The following is a 23,384-nucleotide window of genomic DNA, read 5'->3' as shown; positions in this document are numbered from 1 at the left end:
GCCTAGGAATACTGTTTCTCCGATTTCATTTCTGATGTTCCATCTGAGCTGCTGCAGTAATAGTTTCATAGAGAAGGCTCTTATTTTATCAAGCTCAGCAAACGTTCATGAGTTGGCCGTTGTGTGCTTAAGATTTTGTGTATTTGTGTTTATCTATCCAAGGACAGTTTTTACATATACTTGGAACCCCTTTACTTTTCAAGAGATTTTAAATTGTAATATTTCACTTTGTAACTGTTTTACTGTATTGTGTTCAAATAAATGCAAGCTGGGTGGGACTTCTTTCAAAAATGTACAAAAACTAAAATTCTTACCAACTATATGCTTACTAACTAAAACTTATATGCCATGCGTTATTGGTAACACAAAAACATATCAGTTCACCGCATCCAAATTTGTATTTACATTCAAACTATGGCTCAAATTAACAACAAGATACTAGACAACACTGTCACACATATCACATCCCCGTATTGTATTTTGAAAAGAAAGAAAAAATCTTTGGAGATCCTGAATGCAGTAAAATGTTTTTTTTTTTTTTTCTTTGTGTTGGGGATCGTTGGCAGAGTAGACATGAAAATACTGGTGTACAGACTAAATTTTTAGCTTGCCTTTTCATTACTTGGGGAAACCTGATGCTGGGTAGTATATCAAACTGTCACTGTGAGGCGTCTGTTTGCCTGTCTGATTTCAGGGCAGATGCAGTTGAGAAAATTTGGGGCAGAGCTCCCGGCCCTTATTTTATCATTGTGATGAAAGAGAGCAGAAAACTGGCTCTGTGCTGTTGTCATTGAATGGCCCAAACACCCTTGTATTCTCATGGACATACCACCCGCTCTTACCCCAAAACTTCTGCAAAACAAGAAGTATTAGCAGTAGTAATGATAATAGTAGTAGTAGTAGTAGCAGCAGCAGTAGGTGTAGTAGTAGTAGTAATAATAATAATAATAATTGTTATTATGTTGTTAATATTGTAAGTGAATAAGCCTAAGAATAATGGGGAATAATGTGGGAGGCAGTGAGTGCCCCCTCAAAAAAATATAACTTGACACCCCTGGCTATTTCGAAGTAGTATTCTGTTTAAACTGTAAACTGTGTGTAAATGTGTGTGTGGGTACATGTAGTGCTTGAAAGATCTCCATAAAGAGCTTTCTAAGCCGCGTAGAGATTTGATGTTTTATCCCCACCTTAAATCAGATGAGTGTCATGGGGGAGGATGTTTGCTCACATGGTTCAGATTTTAGTGCAATCATGTGTCATTCAGAATGCTGGCTGGGGAATTCAGCCTTGGTTATTTATATACAGCACATATTGTTATACTGACAGTAAAAGAACCGGATTCACAATCTATTTTATATACACAATGTTCAGTAGTCCGTTGCACTCAAAAATACATCACAAGAAGAAACTTGACTTCATCCATTGAAATGAATGTAGGGCCTATAGCTAGATGGGCTGTGATAGAGGCCTTGATGATGTCATCAGAAATGGGAATTTGTTTTAGAGGCAAAGCAAGGTTTAACATTTTGATGAGAGATTACTATGATATTCATGTTCTTGTACTTTGAAATGATGTGCACTGCTGAATTATTCACAATAAGACCAGTAATTTATTTTAAGAAAAATGTTGGATAATCCATGCAAATTGAACCAATCACAAATATTAGCATTCAAACTAAGTTGATTTTATATGCATTTAACGCTTAGCCTGGCGAGCAGACCGTATTTAGCTGACTGTTTGACAGATCTGGGTTTCAGCATCACTGACTACAAAGAATTACTCAGCAAAGATAGTTCACAGAAAGCTAAATTATGACCCTCTTTCCAGTGATTCATTCCAATCAGCTTTCTTTCAGAAAACAGACAGATATTTGGATGTCAGAAAAGTTTTTTTTTTTTTTTTTTTTACGAGGTCAGTGTTATTAATGATAATCTAAATAAAAGCTATTCGGCTGGATTTTATTTATTTGCTATTTTTGCGTTGTATGCCAGACTCCCTTGATTGTCTTGATGGCCTTAAAAATGTGCAGTATTTCTGAGCTTAAAAATAGTAATCACTGAGAATGCTTTACTGTGAATTGATAAAACAGCAAATAAGGCTATTTTGTAATTTAAAAATACACAGTTTGGAGAGACAAAAATAATAAAATATTCTATTATCAGCTAATATAATATATTTCAATATACTAATATATATATTAAAACATATATATATTAATATATATATATATATGTATATATGTATATATGTATATATATATATATATATATATATATATATATATATATATATATATATATATATATGTATATGTATATATATATATATTAAAACATATATATATTAATATATTAAAACATATATATATTAATATATATATATATATATATATATATATTAAAACATATATATATTAATATATATAGCTGCTCCAGCTGCCAACGATGTACTGAAAAAAACATGATGCCACACTGCAAAAAAATCATAATAATAGCGCACAAGACAACACAGCTTGCCATGCAGGAAGACACAAAAGCATTTGATGGTCCCATCACTGCCAAATCATTTCCACCTCAAGGAAGGAGTGAAGTATTTTTAAACCACGGTAGTGTGAAGCAAAAAAAATATTCTGCACTTATGCTGTTTTCCTTTAGAGTAAAACACTTCTTTCGTCATCCTGTACAAGATCTGCCGTGAGTGAACATGAGAAGGATGCGACAGAAAGTGAATGCGAGTGAGCTTGTCTGCTTTAGTGATTTTTCGGAGTATAGTGGAGCTGGGCGGCAGTACAACGGCCACGTTTCCTTCTCATGGCTTCGGCTGTGTTAAGTCAACATGTTTGGAGTTTAGGGATTCTGGGCTTAGTGCTGAGGGATTTTAAGCAGTTGATTATTGCTTAAGCGAGTATTAAGATTTCTCTCAACCCTTCCGGGGTTATAAATCAAGCCAAGTCTGGCCATAGGGGCGTAATGAGCGGTAATCGCTCGCTAATGAGCCGGAGTGGCACAGAACACCCACCTGTCCCTGCAACCACTGCAACAATGCCAATCATTTTCTCTGCTTCAGTTGTGGTGCATGCTCAGACAGGCATCACTTGTGTATGACTGCTCATACCTTCATCTTCTTTTCTTATGCTGCAGACATGAAGGATATACACCTGGCAGACAATAAAACAGGCTAAAATCCCATAGGTTTACTCTGAAGGAAGAGCCGAGGCTTATCTATAGACCGCAATAGGACTCAGGAAGGATTCTTTTGTATGGACTACTTGAAACGCCACTTACATGCGAAAATAAAATCCAAATAGACATTTAAAACTGTTGGCAAAACTGTACTGTATCTTGCCGTGTCCTTGTTACACATTAAATGTACTTACCATGCTAATAACAGAAAAGTAGCCTACACATAAATGCATGCAGTAACCCTAAACCAAGCCTCAATTCTACCCCTATAACCATATAGTTAGTGTTTTATATATATATATATATATATATATATATATACATAAAAATGCCCATAATTGATATCTTCATTCCATACAATTGCATAAAAACATATATTTTTTAAATGTAGAAAAAGTCGGCATTAAATTTAAATTATTTTTATTTTGGAAATGCCTGCTATGATTTTATTGTGGATGATTCAAGAAATCCTTGTCCAGGTGTTGCTTTGATGCAGATGATTCATTAATCTATTATTTATTGTTACATTTAACTACATGTTCAAATATTAATAAAATAAACTCCCTAGCAACCATATTAACATGCTGACAGCACAAGAACACCTTTGAAATGCCTAAGGAATACTGGCAACCACCCAACACTTTATACACGGTGGGTTTCTGAACAGAACCCTTTGTGTTTCCTTTAGAAAATGTAAAAATGTAGTTTTGTTTTTCCAGACCTAAAGTTGATTTCATCCACTCACACTCTCATAGCCCTTATTTATTTTGCCCCTAATTCACTTCTTGGCTCATTGGCTCTTCAAGGAACCAGTCAGGATGATGTATTTCCTACGGTCATAGACGTGATCCGTGATATTCTGTGATGTTCAAGCATCTCTCAGGTTGTGTTAACACACACACACATTATACGTAACCCCATACATTGCCAATTATCTCCGATTCCACTGACATTCACTTCCACTGGTGTTTTTATGGCTTTGTCACCTCATGAAAATGATTTAGAGTCTTTCATTGTTGTGTTATTAATGGAGAGGCAGCATTTTTGCTGATCGCTCTGATTCAGCGACATTCAGACATTTTCGTAGCTCATGGTCAAGGTCAGGGAGATACGTTTGCACGGAAAGCGAATAAATGCATTCCCGAACCCATTTCAGAAAGCTGGTTATTTACCGAAGCAAACTTAGTGTCCCGTCGCCTTGAAAACCTTCGCGTCCCAGCGATTTGCAAATGGAACTTTGCTTTACCTTGAAGCTTTTACGCACTCTGTTCTAAATGCTAGCGGGGTTCCTTTTTTGATCCCAGAAGGAGACGGTCTCTTACGCACACGCATGAACACATCAATAACAGCCCCCGCGCCAATAAACTTCTCTCTCCTACCCATTGAAAGCAAACCTTTTTGTTGACCCAGCAGGCTTTTAAGCACAGGACAGGCATGTGAATGAAGCTTCGCAAAAAGAGTGAGGGGTGCTCGCTTGCAGCTTTGAGCACACTTTAAAGCCTGCAGGGACACAATTGTGAACCTACTCGCTGGCTCCAACACTGCTATTGTTCGCCTGTAAGTGATGTTGAGTAGGAGGACCTCAAAAACTGAACGCGGGTTGTAAACAAGCTTGTTAACTTGCACTAGCATGTAGGGTTTCTGTGCAATGTCAGTTTAGGGCTTGATTTATTCTCTTTACAGTTTGTAAAATGCCAATACATGCATTTCCAAGGTAAGTTTTAATATGAACATCCTCGCTCTTGTTTTTCTTCCAACTTGACATTTCTGAAGATCATTTGAGGTCAAATATGTGGTTTTGTGCCACTAACTTCAGAATGTGATTTTTTTTTCTCCTCAAAATGGTTTCCCCAAACATTGCGTCTGTCTGCTATCGGTTGTACAAACAGATAGTCCCGCCCCAAACCCATAACATTGGTTGAGACAATTTGCTTTGTTGGACGAGTATTAAGGCACTAACAGTTCAACAGATAGATGACCACGCTGGCATTCAAAACTCAGTAGCTTCGCTTTCACACTGTCACACACACTAATTGTAGCAAGAATAGACCGAATCCATTTGCATATAGATAGAACCCTTTCATCTCCGCCATAGTAGGAGGGCTCCATAAGCCACCAGTCTGGGACATGGAGCTCGAATAATACCCCAGCAGGCCTGGGACCTCGAACCGCCCTGCCTGCTCCCTGAAGGGACTCTATACTCTGAGTTTTGGGCTCTTTCATGTTAAACTGCTATACTGGTTAGTGCATTTTTGATTTTTTTAGAGAGAAGTAAATGATACACCATTTAATTAATTTCCTTTTTACTAATAAGCCATAGACCAGTTTAGGATAATACCATATTCTTTGAAAGCTATGAAAATTTCCATAAAACTGTCATTTCTACCACATCTCAATTCTCAAATTATATATATAGTGTTTCTATGATGGAAGGAACTATGATGGAAATGACTTTTATAAACACTTTTGTATAAAATGGTCAACTATATTTTAAGGCTGATTACATCTCGCATTTTAGGTACCCTCCAACTATTAGATATTCCATCTGATTAAATATTTTTGCATCACGTCAAATCTACAGTTTGGAAATTATACACTAAAACTATTCTTTCTTCCAAGTCCAAGTCAGTGTATCCAATTCTAAGTCAATGTCAATTAACAAATGATAAAATCTAGTTTCTCACAGCAATTTATATATATATATATATATATATATATATGCTTTAAACTATTACAGCAGAAAAAGTAATTTTGAATGCAATTTAATGTTGACTTTAAATGGGTTAGTTCACCCAGATAGCAAAATCATGTAATTAATAACTTACCCTCATGTCGTTCCAAACCCGTAAGACCTCCGTTTATCTTTGGAACACAGTTTAAGATACTTTAGATTTAGTCCGAGAGCTCTCCGTCCCTCCATTGAAGCTGTGTGTACGGTATACTGTCCATGTCCAGAAAGGTAAGAAAAACATCATCAAAGTAGTCCATGTGACATCAGAGGGTCAGTTAGAATTTTTTGAAGCATTGAAAATACATTTTGGTCCAAAAATAGCAAAAACTACGACTTTATTCAGCATTGTCTTCTCTTCCGTGTCTGTTGTGAGAGAGAGTTCAAAAAAAAGCAGTCTGGATATCCGGTTCGCGAACGAATCATTCAGTTCACCAAATCGAACTGAATCGTTTTATACGGTTCGCATCTCTAATACGCATTAATCCACAAATGACTTAAGCTGTTAACTTTTTTAATGTGGCTGACACTCCCTCTGAGTTCAAACAAACCAATATCCCGGAGTAATGCATGCACTCAAACAGTACACTGACTGAACTGCTGTGAAGAGAGAACTGAAAATTAACACCGAGCCGAGCCAGATGATTGGTTCAGGTGAACTGAATGATTCGTTCGCGAACCGGATATCCAGACTGCTTTGTTTTGAACTCTCTCACACAACAGACACGGAAGAGAAGACAATGCTGAATAAAGTCGTAGTTTTTGCTATTTTTGGACCAAAATGTATTTTCGATGCTTCAAAATATTCTAACTGACCCTCTGATGTCACATGAACTACTTTGATGATGTTTTTCTTACCTTTCTGGAAATGGGACAGTATACCGTACACACAGCTTAAATGGAGGGACTGAGAGCTCTCGGACTAAATCTAAAATATCTTAAACTGTGTTCCAAATATGGGTGCACCGAAATTTCGGCCGAAATGGCATTATCGGTTTCGGGCCGAAATAAAAAATACAGCCAAAAACGTAAACCGAAAATGAATGTCACCCGCTCCTCCCATCCGTGCGCAAGCGCTTAGGTTTCACTCACGGTCGAGCTGTTATCACGCGTCTGCCTATCAAAGATTAAGCATGTCAAAGGGCTGTCACAATCAAAAAAAGCTTGTCACAAAAGCTGCACAATCGATCAGACCAACCAACACAAGTTTCGAAAACGAAAACAGGGAATCGATTTTAACAGCCTTCTCTCGGAGCGCGTCCAGATCGTCACTATACGCTCGCAGCGAACGCGCGTCACACAGCAACTGCAGGTTTTGACACACACACACACACACACACACACACACACACACACACACACACACACAAACACACAGAGCCTATTAGTGCATAATATCAATGTAGCCTTCAGTAATGTTTTTCATTGATGTTATGGCAGTCCACATTGCTGACTTGTGCGCGTCTCAAGCGCCCTCTTTACGGTCGCCCTAATGCATGTTTAGTTGTCGGTGGATTTGCCTATATTTGGCATTGAAAAACGGATCAACGCCAAATATAGGCAATTTACTAACGATTCATTGAACACTTTGCCTATGTCTCAAAAATCGAACAGGATTTTTTTTTCACAAAAGTGACAGCCCTATACGAGAGGACACCAAAGTTGCAATATGTAACATTTGTTCTGCAAAAATCTCCAAAATTGTGGATTTTTTTGCACAGTTTTTAAAAAACTATTTTTTTTGATGGAACATAAAACTTGAAGAATAATTATTATTTATATTTATTGTAAAAAATATTTTATGTTTTGTTATGTAACTGTTAATAAAAGTTTGATTATTATATTGTGATTTTTCAATTCAGATCCATTAAATCCAAGCAATATAAATATATACGTTTTTAAAAGAAGCCATTTTCGGCTTCCGTTTCGGTTTTCGGCCAAGTGCATCCTAAATTTTCGGTTTCGGTTTCGGCGCAGAATTTTCATTTCGGTGCATCACTAGTTCCAAAGATAAACGGAGGTCTTACGGGTTTGAAACAACATGAGGGTAAGTTATTAATTACATAATTTTGCTATCTGGGTGAACTAACCCTTTAATGACGTTTAACCAAGACTCTACTTTTTTCCATAGCAGATGTTCAAATATACATTGTTTTTCTGATCCATATGTTGAAGTGTCAAAATGCCACCTAGTTCCCTTATCAGAAACAACCCATACTATATATATATTTATTTTTTTATTTTTTTTACTTTTTATACTTTTTTGGCTCCAAACCAGGGAATGGGGTGTGCAAGAATATTTGTGGAATACAGACTAATCGATAGCATTGAATGTATAAGGAAACTGATACCTGAGCAGCAGATTGTTTTGTGGATATGCTATTTGCTACTTTCCCTAGAGTGCTTTGCTGCAGCTGTGTTTAAAATGAAGGGAAATCAAAGGAAACAAAGCCAAACCTGAACAACAGAGCATTTTCGATAAAAACAATTCAATAACATTTCATTTAACTCCTGAATTCTTCAGAATAGCAAATTATTTGTTCAATTGCTGCTTACAAAATAAAGCTGCCAAGATCAATATACTGTATAAGACTGGCAGTTTTAACAATGTACATACATTTCAAAAGAGAAAAAAGAAAATTGGTCGATGATTGAGTTCAGAGAACTGGGCCACAGGCTAATAAGGTGGAATATTGATTGATTATTGTGCAGCCCCACCTTCTGCTCCACATGACTGCATATTAAACATCAAATACATTTTGATTTGCTATTGTTCTGCCACACTTTCAGTGTCCATCTGATCAAAACACATACATTTACTGTACAGTCGTGGCCAAAAGTTTTGAGAATTACATAAATATTGGAAAACGTTTTTATAATAGCAATTTGCATATACTCCAGAATGTTATGAAGAGTGATCAGATGAATTGCATAGTCCTTCTTTGCCATGAAAATGAACTTAATCCCAAAAAAACCTTTCCACTACATTTCATTGCTGTCATTAAAGGACCTGCTGAGATCATTTCAATAATCGTCTTGTTAACTCAGGTGAGAATGTTGACGAGCACAAGGCTGGAGATCATTATTAGGCTGATTGGGTTAGAATGGCAGACTTTACATGTTAAAAGGCGGGTGATGCTTGAAATCATTGTTCTTCCATTGTTAACCATGGTGACCTGCAAAAAAACGTGTGCAGCCATCATTGTGTTGCATAAAAATGGCTTCACAGGCAAGGATATTGTGGCTACTAAGATTGCACCTAAATCAACAATTTATAGGATCATCAATAACTTCAAGGAAAGAGGTTCAATTCTCGTAAAGAAGGCTTCAGGGTGTCCAAGAAAGTCCAGCAAGTGCCAGGATCGTCTCCTAAAGAGGATTCAGCTGCGGGATCGGAGTGCCACCAGTGCAGAGCTTGCTCAGGAATGGCAGCAGGCAGGTGTGAGCGCATCTGCACGCACAGTGAGGCCAAGACCTTTGGAAGATGGCCTGGTGTCCATAAGGGCAGCAAAGAAGCCACTTCTCTCCAAAAAAAACATCAGGGACAGATTGATCTTCTGCAGAAAGTATAGTGAATGGACTGCTGAGGACTGGGGCAAAGTCATATTCTCCGATGAAGCCCCTTTCCGATTGTTTGGGGCATCTGGAAAAAGGCTTGTCCGGAGAAGAAAAGGTGAGCGCTACCATCAGTTCTGTGTCATGCCAACAGTAAAGCATCCTGACACCATTCATGTGTGGGGTTGCTTCTCATCCAAGGGAGTGGGCTCACTCACAATTCTGCCCAAAAACACAGCCATGAATAAAGAATGGTACCAAAACACCCTCCAACAGCAAATTCTTCCAACAATCCAACAACAGTTTGGTGAAGAACAATGCATTTTCCAGCACGATGGAGCACCGTGCCATAAGGCAAAAGTGATAACTAAGTGGCTCGGGGACCAGAATGTTGAAATTTTGGGTCCATGGCCTGGAAACTCCCCAGATCTTAATCCCATTGAGAACTTGTGGTCAATCCTCAAGAGGCAGGTGGACAAACAAAAACCCATTAATTCAAACTTCAAGAAGTGATTATGAAAGAATGGGTGCTATCAGTCAGGATTTGGCCCAGAAGTTGATTGAGAGCATGCCCAGTCGAATTGCAGAGGTCCTGAAAAAGAAGGGCCAACACTGCAAATACTGACTCTTTGCATAAACGTCATGTAATTGTCGATAAAAGCCTTTGAAACGTATGAAGTGCTTGTAATTATATTTCAGTACATCACAGAAACAACTGAAACAATGATCTAAAAGCAGTTTAGCAGCAAACTTTTTGAAAACTAATATTTATTTAATTCTCAAAACTTTTGGCCACGACTGTACACTACCGTTAGTAAGATTAATACTTTAATTCAGAAAGGACACATTAAATTGACCAAAAGTGACAGTAAAATCATTATTATAATTATAAAATATATATTATAAAATATGAATATTTTAAATTGATGCTTTTGTGTGTTTTATTCATCAAATAAATGATTCTTCAGCAATAAATACATTTCAAATAAATGTAATTATTTTTATTAAAAATAAAAATAAATAAGTAAATTGTATAATTGTGATTAAATGAATGTAGTCTTGATGTCCTGCAAAAACATGAATACATAAAGGGGTAATGATGGGGTCTTTTTATTTTTATTATTTTTTTTTAACAGACCTGTGCACAGTAGATAAACATAACAAAAAAGTAATATGCAGTTCTCTGATTCATCTCTATAAACAGTGCTTTTAACATTCTGAAGCAGAATCCAAGGACTGAAAATTGGCTTTTTGTCAACTTTTTTTAGTCATAACCTGTTTTTTTTTTTTGCCCACCACAGGGCTTTAGGGATTAGATAGGAGTCGATGACTTTTCTTCTTTTTTTTCTTCCAGATTATTCATACAGCTTAACACACTATCATAGAAAAACACACAGAGAGCAAAAATAGTTTGCTCTTGAAGTTCTTCACAGAGAGACGCCAGTCAAACGCATCTTCACTTTCACAGATATATATTTGCACTAGACATAAGCTGTCAAAGCATAAGTGATGGCTGTTGCTTCACTGAAAAGACAGAAAGCTTTCCCATGGCCCCAAAGGTACACCCTTGTACACGCGAGACCTCGGATGTTCAGAAGCACAGCATATTACGCAGAATCTCCACACTACGTGCCGATTTCATTGAACCAAGGCTTTTGGAAATTAAGACAATGCACTTTAACAAAAGCCCCTCAAGTGCTGCCATAAAGGCTCTTTTGTCTCTATATGAATTAGCATAAGCTAGAAGACTCTTTCTAAATGCTAAAATATTAGGAACCTAAAAGCAATTGGTTTGGAGATTCCGGCCCGGCAGTGGAAGTGCTCTTGCGGGTCTTTAGGAGAAAAGCAGTTTTTGTCCACAGCGGAGGTCCTGGAGCAGAGGTCTTCGAGTCATTAATCACAGCCATCTTTTCAGCTGCCAGTCCATACAAAAGGTGACCCCGACTCCACAATGTGCTTGGCAATAAAGAGGATGTTTAAGGGGGGTTAGATATAGTTTACTGTGGATTATTGCGGAAGTGCCACACATTTATATTACAGTGGTCTTAAAGAGCTTATCTGCTGGGAAATGCTGAGAGTGAGTCTGCCATATTGTCCCACTCGTACTGTTGTTTTTATTTTCTGCTTTAAGAGGATCTAGAACCAAATTCCATTATGATTAAGCCTTCTATTTTTAATGCGTTGGTTGACTTGTGAATCCGGTTTTTTTATTTATTAATTTATTTTTAACCAGCTTAGAGGGGGACTGAGACTCGGGTCAACCACACAAAGCAATATCCTGGAGCATATTTAACCTCGAAATGTAAAAAAAAAAACTCAACATAGCCTGCGTGACTATATATATATATATACAGTGTATATACAAACATTTTTTTTTTTTTTACAGATTTTTTAATTATTTTCATTTCCCCTGTAACATGTACATTACTCTGCTGTACTTATTTTTTACATTACACCAATGAAAATCCTAGTAATTTTAGTAAATATTTAATCCATTTCATCGTTACGGTATTATCTATACCTGTATTAATAATATTTTATATTAAATCCAGTACATCAAGCTACATTGAGTACTTACATTTCTACTTAAGATTATATTTTTGCCTTTATATTTAGTTTTTTTTTGACTATTATGTTTAATTTTGCTTGTTTTTTATTTGTTAAATGATTGTAATTACTATTATGTATTTTATGTATAATCTCAATGTCATTACTGTAAATTTAATTAAACAAATAAAACAAATTATCATAAGTACTTAGAGTTCTGTGTATTTTACAATTTAAGCAATATATCATTGTTTTCCTTCATATTTCAAAATGAGTTTTTATTTTTATTTTTATATCTTGTCTATAGTCACAACAATAATGTCACAGTACACAAAATAGGCTGCATTGTCTTTGTTCAAAGTATGCTGTATATATTCTTTTCATTTTGAGGTGAAATGTGAGCCATGAAATGTGACAATTTCTGAAAGATTATTTTATTATTTGTTTTATTTTAACACAACATTGCACACTCCATCAGCAGATTCAGTGGATGAATTAAATGCTGCTCTAAAATGTCTAAAGACTGCACGGCCTGCGGTTTAGTAAACCTTGTATTGTCAGAAACAAGTCCAGGAAATGAGAGGAAACAATGACCCAACCTCTAATCAACTTCATAAATCCACATCGGCATGTTTAAGACCTCATCCGCTGCTCCAGTTCTGTGTGATATCCTGTCTGTGGAAAATCAGGGGACCTATAAATTGACATCAGGTCGCGTGATCCTGCAGTGGCACGGTGCGCCTACACCAATATATTTCTCTCCACACGGCCATTTTGTTTTTACACTGTGCTACAAAGTGTCATAGTCCGTTACAGAGATGCATGCATTATTGCGTACAAGCTTGAATGTTTCTCACAATGCTGTTTGCTTTGTAATGAGGATTTTAGGATGAGGCTGGGATATTAATGAGGCAGACGATGATGTAGATTCATTTTCCTTGTGTGTTAAAAGAATAACGCAACAAAAAAATTACAGTTTACTCACCTTCACATGATTTCATTCCCACGTGAATTTCTTGGTTCCATAGAATGCAAAAGGAGATATTTTGCAGAATGTCCATGCTGGTCTTTTCCATACAACAAAAATAGTTGGTGTTTCTCACTGTTTAGCTACAGAAAATACACAATGAATAAAAAGAGCATCTGTGCACTGTATTCCAAGTTTTTTTTTTTTCTATACTGTCTTGTCTTAAAAAACAAAAATATCTGGGTTGTCGAATCCTGTGAAGAGATATGATTAAATGTAAATACAAATGTATTTTTATGTTGCAATAATTTTTTTCTATTATTTTAATAAATTAATTATATTATTTGAAAAAATAGTTCTAAATACAGTATCATTCAAATTAGGGGTCAGTAGGATTATTATTATTATTATTATTATTATACTTTTATTCAGCCTGGTTGCATTAAATTGATCAAAAGTGACCGTAAAAACGTTTATCAATTATAAATGTTTCTTGAGCAGCAAATCAGAATCTCAGAATGATTTCTGAAAAATCATGTGACACTGAAGACTGGAGGAATAATGTTGAAATTCATCTTTACATCACAGGAATAAATTATATTTTAAAATATATTAAAAACTGTTATTTTAAATTGTAGTGATATTTCACATTACTTCAGTTTTTACTGTAGTACTTTTGATCAAATAAATGCAGCCTTGTTGAGCATAAGATACTTGTTTCAAAAACATAAACAAATCAATTTACCAATGCCAAATTTTTAACAGTGGTTCCATTATTATTTTTTTTGTCTTAGGTTTAGCTGTAAAATAAAATAAAAAACAAAAACAAAGCAATAATCATGGTAAACCAAGTCATCTTTCCCCCCATCTGTGTCTTCTTGCAGAATCATACGGACTGAACTGGCTTCTTTCCCTCCATTTGATGTTGAGAAAAGAGACAAGGTTGCCATGGAAGTGAAAGAACGCAGACCCTACCGCTCCTTGAACTCCAGGCGGGACACGGAGCGCCGATACACCAGCTCCTCAGCTGACAGCGAGGACGGCAAGCTCAACCCCAAGTCCTACAGCTCCAGCGAGACCCTCAAAGCTTTTGACCAGGACTCCAGATTGGCCTATGGCAGTCGGGTCAAAGACGTGGTGCACCATGAAGCTGATGAGTTCAGCAGGCAAGGTGAGCGGGACAAGATTTCACATGTCGGATCTTATTTATAAAACAAGTGCATTTTAAAACAGTAATGTGTCATTTCTAAGCAACTAGTGCTGCCGAATGCAATTCAAATGGGAAAATGTTCTGATTTTAGTTGTTTTTTTTTTTTGTTTTTTTTTCAGACTTTGGTAGAATTGCGCTCAAGTTTTTGTGGGTTATGGTTTTGCATGGACTCCAGGATGGCTTGCATTTGCCGTGAAAGCAATCTGGCCTAATTTGCAGAAGAGAACCGTTATTGATGACATTATAATTTGCCTATTAAAGAATAATGCATTTCTGATTGCTGCATGTCTCCACAGAATTTACCTTCGGCCAGCAGCCTGCATTTTTCATATCCGTTATATAGCAGACAGACACAAAATCCATTCTGTGCATGAAAAGACTCACCCTCGTGTCATTACAAACTAAATGCTATTATGTCAAATTATTTTCATGCTGCTCTTTTACATACAACAATTACTGGCAACCAGGGGCTTTCAAACTCCCAAAAAAGTACCATATTATTATTATTATTAGTAGTAGTAGTGGTAGTGGTGGTGGTAAAAGTATCATAAATCAATATTAATTTTAAATATATATTTAAAACAATTATATGTATTATTTTATGTGGTATAATATAAATAATTTATATTTATTATTATTAAATAATAATAATAATAATAATAATTCATTCGAATATTTATTAGTATTTTTCCAGATTTTAGTATTACAATAATTAATTTGTTTTTTTTGTACATTTTCAGATTTTACAGTACAATAGTTTTACTATAGTATATATAATTATTTGATATATTTAATATTTCTTTATTGATTCGTTTTTTTATTCAAATCTAAATATTTTGATACATAATAATTAGTAATAATAATAATAATTAATAATAACAACTCATTAAATATGACTACACATAGAATGATAATAATAATAATTATTATTATTATTACATGTGTAGTCATATTTAATGAGTTCCATATAAACAACAGTGCAAATGTAGACTGAGACAACTTTTTTTTTTTTTTTCAACAAACAAATAAACTGAACCCCCCTATCCTTGTTATAAAATCTACTATAACTTGACATTAAAGCTGATATTTTTCAGATTTGCCTCCAGACCCCCCTCGAATCAAATTTTCCACCCCTGATGAGTTTGCATCCCTAGAGTAAAAAGTGTAGTGAAAAGTGAACACTCTTTTGTTTGGATTTAAGATTTGTGTCAGAGCTTAAATGTTGGTGGTGAGCACCTAATATTGCACATTATTTTGCCTGCTGCTTGAAAAAAATAAAAATAAATAAGTGTAAAATGTGAGATTCTAAAATAAACCAAGAAAATATGAAAGATTTTTTAGCATGATGATTCTCCTAAATTAAGTGTATTAAAACTTTTGATGGAAAGAATGCAATTACATTGTAATCATCCCTGATACATGACCTGTGTGCTTACTGCTCATTAGTTTCTTTTAAAGTGAGGAACGATGCTTCCTTGATCATTTTACTGGCCTACTTCATATTAAAGCACATATCTATTACATGTACTTGTTAACATGAGACAACCTATCTTACACTTTGGGGGAGCTCATCTCGCAGACTCGAGATCTGCAGTACATCTTTCACATACACTCTGGAGACTGATTGCATTCGAGCAATTCAGAGAGACTGCCTATGACGATTTGATCCGACGTAATATATTCCAGCCGTTCTGAAAAGCAGTATCTAAAAATGGAGAGATAAAAGGAAAGCCGAATGCGGTTTTGTAGCTTTGCCATTAGCGTGCTGGGACTTTAATGAGAGGGGGGTGCCTCGAATGCTGATCCGCTGATGTCTTTTATGACCTTCTAATGTGTCCAGTTGATGGTGACCTGAAAAAATATCCACTTCCCCTCCATGAATACTAAATGCGTAGTTGCTCTCAGCCACGCTAACTATTATTGTGCTCACTCTCAGGCATAAATCTATAATTTGCTGTTAGCTTCATTTAAACGGCTTCCTCTTTCTCGTACCTTTGGCCTTCACCAGACACGAGCGCACTCTGAATATGATGTTTACTGAGGTTTTGCACTCTCAAGTGGGTTGGAGTGCTCCATTTTAAATGTAAAGTTCTCGTTAGGCTTTCCAAGTTGATTAAATGTTGGCTAGTTTCATATATTGCATATTCTTTTTCAGTTTGGAATCAGAGTGCTCTGTTAAAGATACCCTGTTGTAATGAATAATAATGTGTTTTAAAACCTAGTGAGCTGCCTACCTAGACAGTGTTTAAAGGTGTCATAGGTTCACATTTTCGCACAAAGGCAGTTCTTGATGACACCGTTAAAGGGTTAGTTCATCCAAAAATGAAAATGCTTTCATTAATTACTCACCCTCACGTCATTCCAAACCCTTTATTCATCTTCAGAACACAAATTAAGATATTTTTGATCAAATCTGAGAGCTCTCTGACTCTGCGTAGACCGCAACGCAACTGCAATGTTCCCAGACCCAGAAACGTAGCAAGGTAGTCGGTAAAAAAGTTAATGTGACATCAATGATTTTTATAATTTACGAAGGTACAAGAATACTTTTTGTTCGCAAAGAAAACAATAATAACATTATTTATTCAACAATTCTTCTACCTTCTTCCGTTACCGTCAGTTACCGTCTTCCGCCATTTTGGAAAGTACACCAGAACGCAATCACGTGCATTCTGAATGTAAACAACGCTGATTGCGTTGTTTGTGTTCTGGTGTCACATGGACTATGGATTTATGCCTCCCTCAAAAATACTCTAAAGGTTGCGGTGCCGAAAGTTTGCATAACCAACTTGTATAACCAACCTTAAATTTTTTCACCCTTACATGAAATTCCCGTTCGATCGGATTTCTGTATATACAGTATAATTAATATTAAAAACAAATCTCTCACTAAGATGTTTGTTTGTGTATCAATAATAATAATAAACTTTATTTTATATAGCGCCTTTAAAAGTAGCATCTCAAAGCACTTTACATAAAAAATAAGAAAATTAAAAGATACACATAACAGTGCAGGCAGTAAAAAACAAATCAAAAAAATAATAAAAAGCCAATATAATAACAAACAAAGTAATCACATGAATCACATAAAAGCTATCCTAAAAAAGTATGTTTTAAGAGACGATTTAAATACACTAAGGGATTCTGGTCAGGGATTCTGAATTCCAAATCTCAGAGGGCAGGGAATTCCACACTTTAGGAGCCCAAGATGAGCCCGATCAGCCATAGTTTTTAACCGTGTTGTTTGAACAGTTAAAAGACCAACTTCAGAAGAGCGAAGAGCACGTGTAGGAGTGTAGGGGGTTAAAAGCTCACACAAATATTGAGGGGCCAAATTATTCAAGGCCTTATAAGTGAGCATGAGAATTTTAAAATCAATACGAAAACTAACAGGAAACCAGTGCAAGTTTTTCCAGAATAGGTGTGATGTGCTCCCTTGCACTGGTCCTAGTCAGAATTCTAGCAGCAGCAGTCAAGTTCTTTAAGTAAAAATCACATAAAATTATTCGATATAAATAAATAAATAAATTACATAAATGATAGAATTTCTGTCATCGCTTAACAATCTCTGAGCTTATGGATTTTTTCTTTTTTTTTTAGAAAGGTTTTTCCGTTATTGTAAAAAACAAATAATAATAAAAAATAAATACATAAAAAAAATAAAAAAAATAATGAAACGAGATGAGATGGAGAAAATGAATAGGAAATAAGGATAAGAAATGTGTTTTTCTTCCAGACCCCTACTGTTGCAGTCTGTTCTTGTATGCATAACACAGATTGTATTTTCTCTCGTTGTGTCCTTGTGTGTTGTATCAGGGACGGACTTCTCTCTTAGAGACATGGCTTTTGGAGATCCCATGCCGCCCCATATGGCAGCATATAGAACAGAAATGGGCCTCCCTCACCGCGACTACTCTGTGAGTGTGGGATCAGACGCTGACACAGAAACGGACGGCATCATGTCCCCTGAGCACGCTGTCCGACTCTGGGGCCGTAGCAACACCAAATCCGGCCGCAGCTCCTGCCTTTCCAGCAGAGCCAACTCCAACCTCACCCTTACTGACACCGAGCATGAAAATACAGAAAACGGTGAGTTCAGATATCTGTATGCTCTCTTTACAGTTCAGCTGAGAGCAATATTACGGCACAAGGCACAAAGGGACGTCTCCAGTTTAGCACCACGTCAGTTCAGATTGAATGTGTGATGCCCTTTTATATGGAAATCAAGTGTGGTTTGGAGAGGCGGATTTTGTGATGTTCTGGATCGGTTGTTGAAAAAAAAATCTCATGAATGCTGATTTATGGAAATAAGCGATGTAATACTATGATAATTTGAGTTCTGTGTTTTCTGTTTATCACTAACCTCCAAGTGCTATACAGAACTTTAAGAGTGATGGTATTTTATTTTTATTATTCAGCTCAAAACAATGTCAGTATTATAAGTAAAATTGTTATAAATTACTTTCTTTCTTTCTTTCTTTCTCGCTTTCTCACTTTGTATTTTTTATTAACATGCTTTCAGACAATTTTTTAATTAAAAAAGCATATTGGCAAAAAAGCAAAAAGCATATTTAAGCGTACAGTATACTTTCTGTGAGGCCATGTCTTTGACACTTCTAATATTTTTCTTTTTATCATCTGGTGACCTTTCTTATACAAATTTAGATTTAATTCAGTACTCCATTATATTTGCAGATGGATTAAGCACAATATTTCTGCGGTGAAAAGAGATTAATTTATTATTAATACAGTGATTGAAGTATGATGTATGATAGTCTTTGCTTCATTTTGATTGACGCGTGCCAAGCTATGATCCTGTCTGTTACAGTACGAAATTATAACACCCAGTAATTGTTTTATGCATTTTTTTATTTTCAGAAATGTTTTATGATAATAAACATAATAACCAGTACTTTCCTGAAGTAATGTAGTTCAGTGATTAATTATCCATGTGTAACTGCAATATAATTAATGTATTTTGCATTTTTTAGTTATAATCTCCAAGGCATGTCTATTTGGCTGAGCTACAGTAGTAGAGGTCAGATGCTTTCTGATGAGATTAGTGGCCCAAACAGAGCAGGCAGCCATCCTGGATCCATCCTCCTCAAGCTCAGTGCTTCCAAATGGTCCCCAAGGGCCCAATGAGTGTCTTTGCTTGCATAGAAGGTCACATTGTACTGAGACAGTGTCACAGTAAAACTTGTCAAGAGCAGGGCCTGATTACGCTAGAGGAACTACTCTGAGAACTGCAGGAATGTATGGGAAATCTCAGCATGAAATATTGAGTCAGTTATAAACCAAAATCTTTATATTTTAATGCAAATATTAGTTGTTCATTTCATATGTTAAGGATTAAACATTTATTAAACCAGGATACACATCTCTTAAAGTTGAATAATACAATTAACCTTTTGAAAAACTGCAGTTAATTTATTTCATGAATGGCCTTTGAGTTCTTCTAGTAGACTTCAGAGGAAATTGGGGGTTGGGGGGTTCAGTATGTAGCACTGTTTTAATAGTCAAATGTCTTTTTTTGTGTTTATGAAATATTTGCTAAGTATTATTTTATTTTACAAGCATCACTGCTGCTATTATTCATAGTCAGTATTCAATTTTGGCTAGAATTTTTTTTTTTGGACTTGGACTACGGTATACCGATATATATCGGCATCAATATTTTTTACTCCCTAATATCGGTACCAGCATGGGCCCCGGACAAAACAATATCGTTATGGCTCTAATTTTGGAACATTACATTTTCTGTTCACAAAAGATATCTCAAATCATGGTTTGAGAAAACGCTTGTTTTTACTTTTCTGCACAATTTGATATTCACATTTTGCTTGGAAAATTATAAAGTGAAAATAAATAAATAACTAAATAAAATTCCCATATCTAGAGACCAGAGAATCATTGAGAATTGGGCTCTTTTGACCACTTGGTTTGTTGTCTGGACCTAAACAATTTTGTGGATATCATCTTCTGTATCTGCATCACAAGCCTTGATTTTTGAGAGGGAAATGTGATCTTTCTTCAAGGTTTATTAGCATTTAAAGTCTTCAAGTTTGGCACTCTTTATATCCGCAGGCTAGTTTAGCCTTAATCACACTCTCGTTTACAATGTGTACCTTATGCATATTCACTGCCAAAAAGAAATCACACATCAAGGGCCCGGCAGCGGAAAACTAATTGCCTTTTGCTCCACAGTCTCCTGAAAGCTTACAAATAGTCTGTTTTGAACTGAAGACTGCGTCATTTTAGCTATTAGACTCTTACTTAAAATGACAGAGGTGTTCTTTTGTGCTGCATTGCATTTTATGCATAGACATCAGTGATGGACTTAAAAAGAAAATGGAATATTTCTGTCTGAACGTCGTGAAACGCTGAGGTGAGGCTAACCCAAATGTGCGTTAAACTGGATCTGATGACTGTGAAAAAGAAATTACCCTCGGTGTATATCTTTATTCACTGCTTTAGGTGTCTGTTTGACTGTTTGACTGCTTTTTATCTTGTTCATTTAAGCAGAAACTCCAGTTGTGTTTGCTGTTTTTTGCGCTCATGTTTAATAATGTGCACTTTAAAGGGCAAGCTAACTGAAACTTATTGAGTTATCCAACCTACTTGTGTTTTATATCTTTATATTTAGACTAACACAAATGGAAATGTACATTTTGTGAGGTAATAGTTATTTTTGTATTATTTAGATTTTTTGTATATATATAATTTAAAAAACTATCTAGCTTTCTAATCTTTTTGTATTCTATGTTTTATTTTTATTTATTATATTATTTAAAAAGCCCTTGCTATGTGTACTGCGTTAAGCTAACTGAGACTTGTTATAGCACTTATATATCATTGCATTTGTTGATTTTTATTGCATTCTGATTTTATTTTATTGAAAGATAAAAGTGTCTGCTAAATGTGTGTGTGTGTGTCTATATATATATATATATATATATATATATATATATATATATATATATATATATATATATATATATATATATATATATATATATATTAGTGCTGTCAATCGATTAAAAACTTTAACTAGATTAATCACACATTTTTTCTGTGATTAATCGCAATAAAAAAAGAAATGTTTTTGTACGTTTTTAATATATTTTTTAATGTAATAATTTCAGTTAATCAAATTAATGTAGAAACAACATAAAGACAGTATATTTTAAATACTTGTTTAAATGGCATCTTTTTATGAATGAGGGCCAGTATTACTGATATTAATACAGCTACTGATTTTTTTTTTTTTTTTTTACATTTATTATTAGGCTTCAAAAATATAACAGTTTTTAATTTAAGTAAACTTAAAACAATGCTAACATAAACCCATAATAAATGTCATGTTTACTCCTGCCCTTCCTGTCTTAACAGTTAGGAAATATACAGAAATTTAATAAAGTTATCAAAGTTATATGCAGTCTGCACTGCATAAACTATAAATTAAATAATTAATCTTTATTAAAGCTACAAAAGTTATTTAGTCAAGAGCAGCGAGTCATTTTCTCTGTTCCCTTTGTTCTTTAACTTTACTGACAGGAAGCTTTATTGGCTGCTGTCCCTTTAAGAGCAGACAGACACGCGGATCTCACCGTTTATATACTGTCTATGGATCTCGCCTCATTCTCTCACAACTCTTTTTGTTCATTTTAGACTTTATATAAATCATTTAAGATTGCTCTTATGAGGATAATCGACAAAACTGGCACTTTGGGATGTTTATTGTTAGTTCAAGCGCTTAAGAGAACTGGATTCTGGCGCCCTGTCTATGTATTGTGTGTGTTTGTGTGTGTACTATGTGTGTGAATGTGTGTGTGTGTACGTGTGTATGTGTCACATAAGGGCATTCACAGACAGCGCATTCTCTCTTGTCTTGCCGCGCTTGAAATGTTTAAAAGCATTTAAATGAATAAGAGCGCGATCATATAATGTAAAGCTAGCCAACGGATGGCAGAAAATATGGATGCTGCGTTAATTGCGTTAAATATTTTGACACGTTAAACCAGACTAAAATTAATCGCATGCGTTAACGTTGACAGCACTAATATATATATATATATATATATATATATATATATATATATATATTTTTTTTTTTTTTTTTTTAATTTTTTTTTTACTTTTTATTTTTTAATTTTATATATTAGTAGTAGGTTTTATGTGCTTTTGTCATTTTATAAATTTTTATTAATTTAAGATATATTTATTTAGCTTTAATTGACTTTTTTTAGTTTGGGCAATTGTAGTAATATAACATTTTTATATTGTTATCTAAACATATTTTTTTATCACTAGTTTTATCTAATGTTTATATTTTATCTCATCATTTTAATTAAGAAAAAAACATTTTCAATAGTGTAATAACAGCACTGGTAATATTATGATATTTAAATATTGTAGTTGAATATTGTAATTATTCACTATCAAAGTACGCTCTTATACCGTCACAATACTTTTATGCAAGCGAAAACACAAATGTATTCTGTTTTCTACTGATCCTGCACCAATTGGCAAAGCCATTGTAATGCATTAGATCACATTGAGATTAAAGTTAATAAATAAATAATGCTTTCTTAATGTTTAATTTATTTCCCGTTGCAATTGCTTTTTCGAGCTGATTGGATTAAAAATATCAGAGGAGTGTCTTGGTAAATGAAGAGAATTTCAGAATCACTCAGATTCATTTAGCAATTAGCTTTCATTTCCCACTGTTAACATCCAAATGGGTGTTGTTTATCTTGCCAAAGGTACATTCGTTAGATATAGCATAATCCACTGTTATGTAGCATGGATCTTAAGCAAATAGATTGCGAATTGAGTGTGTTTGTGCAACCTGCTTATACTGACTCTCATGTCTAAGCAGATTTCCTCAGGCGCTAACGGTCAGACCCATTGCTGAGTCATTTTAATCGGGCATAGGCTGATATTTTAGCAGCAAGCTGAACCTATTCTAGACATAAGGGCTGCTCGGGGCAACTTGCAAACTGTGTCAGAGCCCCCACAGACCCTTCACTGGCTGAGCTTTATGGGTATTTGCAAGTGCTACAAGCAATGGACCTCACTGGAAATTTTATAAAGTTCAGCCAAAACATGCACTTATGTCATACCAAACCTGTAATACTTACTTTTTAGCATAGAACACAAAAATATATATTCTGAAGTATGTGCTAGTAGAC

The 23,384-nt window shown here is 35.1% G+C and overlaps 1 protein-coding gene across 11 annotated transcripts in view; it reads left to right on the top strand.

Moving 5' to 3' along the window:
* The window catches only part of LOC132108203 (teneurin-4), a 214,804-nt gene that overhangs the window by 44,920 nt on the left and 146,500 nt on the right, over positions 1–23,384 (top strand). For all 11 annotated transcript variants that reach the window (XM_059514830.1, XM_059514832.1, XM_059514829.1 and 8 more), the window contains exons 2-3: positions 13,865–14,151; positions 18,007–18,279. In XM_059514830.1, coding sequence (XP_059370813.1) covers positions 13,929–14,151; positions 18,007–18,279 — 496 coding nt within the window. In that variant the 5' untranslated portion in view covers positions 13,865–13,928. The remainder of the gene's footprint in view (positions 1–13,864; positions 14,152–18,006; positions 18,280–23,384) is intronic.

The sequence above is a fragment of the Carassius carassius genome, chromosome 28, assembly GCF_963082965.1.
Source record: "Carassius carassius chromosome 28, fCarCar2.1, whole genome shotgun sequence".
Taxonomy (NCBI): Eukaryota; Metazoa; Chordata; class Actinopteri; order Cypriniformes; family Cyprinidae; genus Carassius; species Carassius carassius.
This window is presented reverse-complemented; position numbering and strand designations above follow the sequence as displayed.